General features: G+C 58.0%; 1 protein-coding gene across 1 annotated transcript; it reads left to right on the forward strand.

Moving 5' to 3' along the window:
- The first annotated feature begins 3,780 nt into the window (after window positions 1–3,780).
- PHLDA3 (pleckstrin homology like domain family A member 3) lies at window positions 3,781–7,022 on the forward strand. Its single transcript, XM_037495843.2, has 2 exons — window positions 3,781–4,231; window positions 5,532–7,022. Exon 1 carries the CDS (start codon window positions 3,792–3,794, stop codon window positions 4,167–4,169), a length of 378 nt encoding a protein of 125 aa, XP_037351740.1. The 5' UTR covers window positions 3,781–3,791; the 3' UTR covers window positions 4,170–4,231; window positions 5,532–7,022.
- Window positions 7,023–8,579: the final 1,557 nt, after the last annotated feature.

Raw genomic sequence — 8,579 nt, forward strand, 5'->3', positions numbered from 1 at the left:
TTTTTGACAAACATTAGAAAAATATAGAAAGAAAGGTGATATAGTGAACATAAGTGAGAGAGAGAGGGAGAGAGAGAGAGAGAGGTTTTCAGTAGGAGGGGAAGGCCTCAATGAGAAGGTGATATCTGAGTGAAGTATTGAAATGAATTGGGTCATGATCTGTGGGAGAGAGTAGCAAGTGCAAAGGCCCTGAGGCAGGAGAGCTTGTCTTGCTGGAGGGATGGATGGTGAGGAGTTTCATGATCAAGGGACAGGTGGAGAGGTGACAGGTGGAGCGGGGGACAGGTGGAGGGGGTACATGAGGGTCAGAGAGGAACTGCAGGTCTTGTAAAGCTGACCTGAGCTTTATTCAGAGAAAGAGAAGGGTCTGGTGGATTATAAGCAAAGGAATGACACCCCCATACTTCAGTTTTAAATTTTTTATGGTTGTTAATATACAGCCCATTTTGTAAATATAATGATCTTCCATGCTTTTTCTATAGATTGGTATAACAATTAATGATCACAAAACAGTATTTCTAATAAGGGTAAACAAATATCATAGTAAACAGAAGCCATATTACTTTTTGTGTCTCTCTGGGTCCCATTCTTGCCTCTACCCTCCTTAGTCTTTCTTTCCACCCTGTCCTGGGTGGCTACCCAGGATGGATTCAGGGCTCCACAAGAGACACCCAACTGGAGCTTTTCCTGCACTTCAGTCCCTGGCGCCATTTTGTAGTCTAGCCTGTTCCAGTTGGACTCAGCTTGGCTGACAGGGCAGATCAGCTTCCCTGGGGTGGTCAGAGGGAGGAGCCTGCACTGGGCTATGACCAGGGGACATTCTGTCCAGCAGTTGCATGCAGAGTCAACAAGTCAATAAGAATTGAGTGAGTAATTCTGGAACCCAGCACTGTCCCAGAGGAATGCCCCAAGAAGGGTAAGTTAGAGCTTGCATCCCAGGGGCAGTATAAGGTTTCCCTGGCAAGGAGGAAACATCAACACCAGTCCCCCTGCCTCTCAAATGCTTCTTCATCCTTCTGATAGCCCAAGTAATCCAAGCTGGGCCAGAGCCTCTCCTGGACGGGGCTCCCAGGGAAGATGCCAATTCTGGGGAAAGGTTTAGAATGAGTCATCTCCCCTTGTCCCAGGTCAAGAGACCGGAGGACAGGACTCCCAGTTTTCAAGGACCTACACAGGCCACTGGGGAGGTGTAGTTTGGGAACTGGATGTTTAGTTGATAAAGACCTTTCTCAATAGGGTATGTGATGATGAATTTCCTCCTACGGGCTTTTCTTTACCCACTCATCTTGCTATCCAAACTTTCTGTCTCTTGCTGTTTCTCCTACATCTAAAAGCCTGGCACCCTTCTAGCCAGTCAGCTGAAGAAAGACGTGTGGGTGGCCGGGTCATGTTTAGTAGGAGCCATGGGTGCTCAGATGACTATGGAGAGTTGGTACGGCATCATCAAAAGATGCTGGGTCCTCTTAGCAAGCCCACATTTTTATCCCCGCTTTGCCATTTACAAAGCTGTGTGACCTCATCTAGGTTGCTTGACCTCTCTGGTCCACTATTTTCATCAGCAAAATAAGTACCATAAAAAAGAAATACCTAGCATGATAATCAAAAACAAATGAGAGGATTCTGCAAACTTTAAAAGCACATATGATTGTGAACTAAACTGGACCCAGGCTTACTGAGCCTGGAGCTCAGTAAGGGCAGAGGAGGAGGTGCTAGCAGGGAAGCAGACTTAGGTCTGGAGTCTTGTTTCCTCAATGTTAGACATTTGGATGTGTCAGGATCCAAAATGACACTAACGCAGGAGCTGCTGTGGGTAGGAGGGCTGGAGGGAGAGGCTAGGGGAAGGCATGCCTGGCTCACAGGCTTAGTCCTTTGGGGTCCCTAAGGCAGGGGTGTGGGAACCTCCAGTTCCCTCTACTGCTGCCCTCTGGGCTTCCAGAGTTACCTTAGTGGATGCCTCTCTTCCCTCATGGTGCTGTCCACTCCCTACTCCCACCCAGGACAGTTGAGAATTAGGGAATTAGCTGTCCCAGGCATGGGGTTACTAAGGCAGGACATGGGCTAAAAAGCTGTGGAGGGGAAACTGACAGCTTCCTTTCCCTACCTCCTGATTGGGGTGTACTGGGAAAGGGCACCCTTTCCTCCACCCTGTCCCCGCCCCTGTGTCCGTTAGGCTCTGCATCTTTGGGCCTGAGTCTGGAAACACAGGGTGTGGGAACAAAGAGGTCTTATTACTGGTATTGTTACATACCATTATTCCCATAATAATCTGTTATTAACATGTCAATGAATAGGCCCTTAAGAAACTGCAGGCCTGGAGAAGCTGAGAAGGGCCAGAATAACGATCTAGGGGTGCCACCTTCCAGTGCCCAGCCTCATCTTGGGGCCCCTATTCTTCCCTAAGGCAACAAACGTGGGGGAAGGGGAGGAATAGTATTTATTGAGACTGAGAGTTGCCAGGCCCTGTCCTGGGCAGGTCTTATGCATGTAATCTTATTCATCACAACAGCTCCATGAATAAGAATAAATCAATGACCCACTGGAAAGAGGAGTAAGTCAAAGGGGATCATGAAATTGCCCCACGGGGACAGGACACAGTAATCAAGGGGAGAGAGGGGAGGTTTAGCCCAACTCTGCTAAGCTTTACAGTGTCTTTTCACTGTATTCTTCAGGCGGAAAAGGGAGGGGAGCCTTCTCTCTCCTCACCCTGCTGCAGCTCAGAATCCAGGGGGAAGGCCACTCTTAGGAGGGGGAGGAGAAGCAGGGCCCATGCTCAGGCCTGGGGAGACTCTGCCAGGCACGGCCAGCACGTGGGGTGTGTGCCCTGGTCCCTCCAAGTGTGTGCAGGGACACCCTCAAGGCTCCACTCAGTTGCCTTAACTCCTCTCTTCTGGCCTCCAGCTCGGGAACGCGGGTAGGGGAGGAGGGGGTAGTGGGTTCGAGCAGAGACAGCTGTGAGTTGCTTCTTTTGTGCCCAAGGGGGAGGAATTCAACACAGGCTCTAGCCCCCCAGCCCCGCCCCCAGGTTCTTCCTCATTTTTCAGATTGCACGCCGCCGTGGGGGAGCTGGCCAAGTTAGGGGCTGGGGGCCGGGGGCCGGGGCTCCGCGGCCTGGGAAGCGTCCAGAGGTTGTCTGATGCCCACCTTGCCAGGCCTCACCGCTGCTTCTGCGGAGCCCTTCACCCCTCGCGCCAGCCGCGACCCTCCCAGCGAGGACCCGCTCCCCGCCTCCACCTTCCCCCGGGGTCCCAGGCCGGGGAGCTGTGGTTCCCGGAGGCGGCGGCCTCCCGGCCGGGCGGCCCCCTCCCGGCCCAGCCCGCCCCGCCCGGCGCCCGGCGCCCCCGCCGCGGCCCCGCCCCCCGCGGCCCTGCCCGGGCGGGTGCGCGGCGGAGGGGAGGGCCGGCCGGGGCAGGAATGCGGGGCGGGCGGCGCAGGAGGCGAGCGGCGGAACATGTAAGGGCACATCCCGCGAGCTGCCGCCCTGCGCGCAGACGGAGCCCTGGGGAGCGCGCGAGCGGACCGCGGGCTCTCGGCCGGGAAGCCGCGGGGCAGCGGGAGCCGCGCGGGGAGCCGCGGGGGCCGAGGCGGGGCAGCGGGCGCCCAGCGGGCCGGGGGACGCTCGCGCGCCGCCGGGACTGCCGCGTCCGGACGAGCGCGGGGCGGGCGCGCGGGGCAGTCGGGGCGCAGGTGGCCGGGCGCGCGGCCAGCCCGCCCGGGGCGCCTGAATCCGCCGGCACCGCCGGGAGGGCGCCGCGCCCGCCGCAGCCGCCGGCTTTCCCGGGACCGGGGCGCCCATGACGGCGGCCGCCGCGGTGCTCAAGGAGGGCGTGCTGGAGAAGCGCAGCGGCGGGCTGCTGCAGCTGTGGAAGCGCAAGCGCTGTGTGCTCACCGAGCGCGGGCTGCAGCTCTTCGAGGCCAAGGGCACGGGCGGCCGGCCCAAGGAGCTCAGCTTCGCGCGCATCAAGGCCGTGGAATGCGTGGAGAGCACCGGGCGCCACATCTACTTCACGCTGGTGACTGAGGGCGGGGGCGAGATCGACTTCCGCTGCCCGCTCGAGGACCCCGGCTGGAACGCCCAGATCACGCTGGGCCTGGTCAAGTTCAAGAACCAGCAGGCCATCCAGACCGTGCGCGCCCGGCAGAGCCTCGGGGCCGGGACCCTCGTGTCCTAAACCGCCCCGCGCCCCATCTTACCTCCACGCTCCCCACCCACGAGGTGCGGAGATCCCTCCAGGTAAGCGTCCTGGGGGCTGAGCCCGCTTTCTCGCCCCCCTCCCTTCTCTTGCTCCTAGAGGGATGGGGCTCCCACTTCAAAGCTGGACCATCCCAGGGCCGACAGAGTAGGAGCTCCCGGGGGTGGGCTCCGGGGCCCCAGAGTTGGACTGTCTCTGGTGTCTCTGGCTGTCAGGCACGAGGGTTCTCAAGTGACCAGGGCCTGTGAAGGATGAATGGACGGGCCTTCTCCCAGGCTGCTGGGTACTGTCCCCCAGGCTGCTGGGCCTCTGCCCGGGCTGTGGCTTCTGGGAGCTGAGACGGTGAGCCGGGAAGGTGGGATGAACCAAAGCTTGACCCTCCTTTGAGGACGAGCATTTGTCAAGAACGGAATTAAGAAAGACAGTGACCCTCGGCAGAGTCATCAGGGGTTGGGAAGAGAACCAGGAGTCGCAGCACCCACAGTGGGGCCTCCGCAGGAGCTTGGCTGGGCCCCTGGGTGCCAGTGTCCACTTGAGTCCTGAGCTGGTGGGAGGCCAGGGGAGTCAGAGGGTGGGCAAACCAGGCCAGAGGCCAAGCCAAGGAAGCCAAAGGGAGTGGGCCTGTCTGCCTTCCCCTGAGTACCAACCTGTGCCCACTGTGCCAGAGGAGACGCTGTGGGAGGGGCTGGGGCACTGGAGCATGGTAGGCGGGTGGGGTGCAGGACAGGGTCATGATTGGTGATATCTTAATCCTCCTTGAGCCGCAGAGTCGCGTAGAGTCGGGGGTGGGGGGTGATTTGTGGTCAGAAAGACCCAGGGGAGGGACCAGGAATAGAACCTAGAAGCCCTGGCTCCAGCCCTGTGCCCCATGCCCTCTTCCCCAGATGCCACTCCCTCCCCATGGGAACTAGCAGCAGGTTGGAGGAAGAGGTTACAACCTTCTAGTTGAAATTTCTCTGGTGGAAACCTATACCCAGTCACCCCACTACCACCTCCTACACACCTTCACCCTCCCTGCCCTGCAGCTTCTCCACCTGAAAACATGAGGCCAGTGAGCCTGAGGGCCCCACGTGGGGTTCTAGAGCCCTGGCCCTCCTGTTAGCTGACACCTCAGGTTGTATTGAGGCTCCGAGGCGTGCTGAGAACTGACCCACACTGATCCTCAGGCCTCAGGGAGACTGTGAGGACACAGGTCCCCGAATTCACTTGTTTGTTGCACTCATGCTGCTGTTTCTGTGTCCCGATGTGGAAGACGTTGGGGCCCCTGGGGTACAACAGCTTCCAATAGATGCTCGTTACCCAGGTGTCTGCCCCATCCTGACTGCTGTTCTTTCTTACCAGCTTCCCTGCCCCTTTTGGCTTATGGGGGCATGACTGTGCCCGAGATGGCGAGGCAGAAGCAGTGGACATGTGGAGGAGACACTGGAGCTGAAGGAGTGGACAGGGCCCGGGGAGGAAGGCAGAAGGCCGCGAGGGGCTGAGGATGAAGATTCAGCCCCTGGACACTTTCAGATTCTCAGGACATAGCCAGCTATGGGCCTTGTAGTCCCTGGCCTGGCCTCTGGCATCGTGATGGAGAGCTGGCATCAGAGCCCCTCCCCCGTGCTGGCCCTGCCATCTGTTCTGCAGACTGCTGTTGGGCCCCAGCGTGGTGCCTGCCTGGAGGAGCGTCATCCCCATGGGGTTTAAGCCAGAGCCTCAGGACTTCGGGGGCCAACCTGGTACCCAGAGGAGGAATCATCCTGGACTCATCATGGCTGGGGGAGCTGATGGGCCTGATGCTCACACTTGGGGGTCTTCTGCTGCTTAGGTCCTTCTGGGACCCCCATCCATCCAGGCCCTCTCTTTGCACACTTCTTCCTCCACCTCCTGCCCATCTTCCCTCCACTGCGGTGCCAGGCCTGGAGGTGGTGGGGGTCTGGTGGGGGTTTGGCCATTACCATTTCATACCTATCCCAAAATGAAGTTGCCCTGCTAAGGGCAGTGACCACACTGTTTGCTGAGTGAAATTCTTTACCCACAGCCACCCAGTACTTGGAACATCTCTCCCCACCTCTACTTCCCCAACCTAAAGCTCATTCTGAAATCTCTAGCCTGGGTTGGGAGGGAGGGGACACAGCAACCAGGGAGACATGGCTTCAGTGGTCCCAGGAAGGAGGGATGTTAGGCCCAGGGCGAGCGGTGAGTGTCTTCTCCAGGAGGATGCCATCCTGGGAATGGCTCAGCTTTCTGGGCAGCGCCTCCCTCCCTGTCAGTTACACACTCAGGCTTTATACACGTGCAGAGCAAGGCTTCTGCTCTGGACGGTTGAATGGAACAATTTCAGCACTGGGGAAACCAAGGTACAGGAAAGTAGCTGCCCTGAGTTTTGCAAAAACTATGAATCGGTCACCCAGGAGATCTTTCCAGGTTGTCAGTTCATTCCACCTGCTTTCCTGTGTCATCCACCCACTTCTGGCCTTCCTGGCTGCAAACCAGTGGCCTACTTCGGAATCTCTGGAAAGAGCAAGGAGGCTGAATGGCCTCCCATAATTTTAGTTGCATTTTACTAGCCTCTTTGTTCTTCCAACCGGTTGGGCTCCCTGTCAGATTTATACCATCCTCTTAAAAACCTCTCTGTCCCACATCTCATTCCCTCAGCCACCTCAGGAGCGTCTTGTTCATCTGATATATGAACTACATCTCACAATCGGATAAGAATTTACTGATTAGAAATCTTTCCAAATATCTGTTATCAAGTTGTACACCTGCCCCCTGGGCAGCCCGGTGCCAGCATGGAGGACAAGCATCGTCTCCCCACAATGCTGAGAAAGAGCTGGGGGATCCATTTGTCTGTCGTGGGGTTTGGGGAGAAGGTTGGGGAGGGGTGTTGGTGTTTGCCATTCCTTTGATTCAAGCTCTGCCTGTGGGAGAACATCTCCCGCCTGTAAAACAGCAGCCTCTAAAACAGAGTCCTTGCTCTTCCAGAGGTGATGATGGGAACACCGGCATAAAGGAAGGTCTCCGGGCGGTCAGATGTAGGAGCCTGATGGAGCAGATGGAGTCGGGATCCGGCACTCTCATGCAGCCAACCTGCTAAGTGCCTCCGCTGGGCCAGGCCCTGCACTCAGCACTGGAGATGGGAGATAAAAACGACCCCACCTGTCCTGCCCTAGAAGCCCTGAGGAAAGTGGGGGGACCAAATGGCATCCTGTGCCAGCAGAGCTGGCTGGGAGCAGCCAGGGGAGCGCTGGATTGCCTGCGCCCAGCACTGCGGCTGAGCAGGGCTGGGAGGGATGGTTCTGGGAACTTGACAGCAAAGGCCAGAGGGGTGGAGGGACATAGGGAGGAGGGGAGCTAGAATTTGTAGCTTTTTGAAGACACCAGGAACTCAGAGATCTGGGCTCACACACCAAGTCTTGTTTTTATTTGTAAGAATCTGTGATGTCTGCAGAGTCTGCCTTGCCGGGCAAGGGGCAGCCAGTATCCTGGGCCCAAGGGTGTCCCCAGTGTTCTGACAATTCTGAATTCCGAAGGAACACAAGCCCTCACCCTAGGAACACTTGGCTGGACCACAAGTAGGGTCAAGGCCTCCTTGGGGGCACGAGCAGGCGGCAGACACGCACACACGCGCACGAATGGAAGAACTGTGCTCGGTTGGCCTGTGGGTGAGGGAGGTGGGGAGGGGCTGCTGCCACCGTCTCTCCCCCTGCCCTGGCAGCCCTGGCACCACCCCGCCCGCTGCATGAGTCATCAATGGGAAAATGAGACAGGGCAAGTCCCAGCTGAGCAACTGGGAGTCCGATGAGGCGAGGCGTGGGGAGGCTGAGAGCAAAAGGGATGGGCTCGCCTGGTCAGGGTGAGCTGGGCCTGGGAGCTGAAGTTTTGGCAAGAGTGAGGCTGTTGCCAGGGCAGAAGGAGCTAGAATTAAGAGTCCCTGAGCTGGAAGTGCAGCTGGGGGGGGGGGGCGGGGGTTGGGGGGGTTGGGAGGGTTTGTGTGGGGGAGGGATGGGGTGGCAGGGCAGTGCTGGCAGATCCACAGGGCGTCATGGTGTGTACCCCTGACATCTGGCCTTTCCCAGAAGGCAGGATACATAGATGTCGTGGGCAGCTGTTCACCGGGGCAGGCCCAGGACCCTGGCGAGACTTGCTGAGCTTGCTGACAACCTCAAAGCTGTGCTATGAGCTCTGTGTTGGCCTACTCCAAACAGCTTCTCTGTCTGGAATGCCATTCATTCTGCTCAGAACCTCCAGAGGTTTCCCTGTGACCGTGGGAGGAAGGCCAAACTCCTTGGAAGTGCCACTTTCTACAATCGGGCCACTTTCTAGTGTCTGTCCCCACCACTCCCATGCCCTGGGGCTCCCCGTGCCCTAGGCCCCCCTAAGCCCTGGGCTCCAGCATTGCAAACC

Source organism: Talpa occidentalis, unplaced genomic scaffold (genome assembly GCF_014898055.3).
Source record: "Talpa occidentalis isolate TD23 unplaced genomic scaffold, MPIMG_talOcc4v2.1 talOcc4.8, whole genome shotgun sequence".
NCBI classification, from domain to species: Eukaryota; Metazoa; Chordata; class Mammalia; order Eulipotyphla; family Talpidae; genus Talpa; species Talpa occidentalis.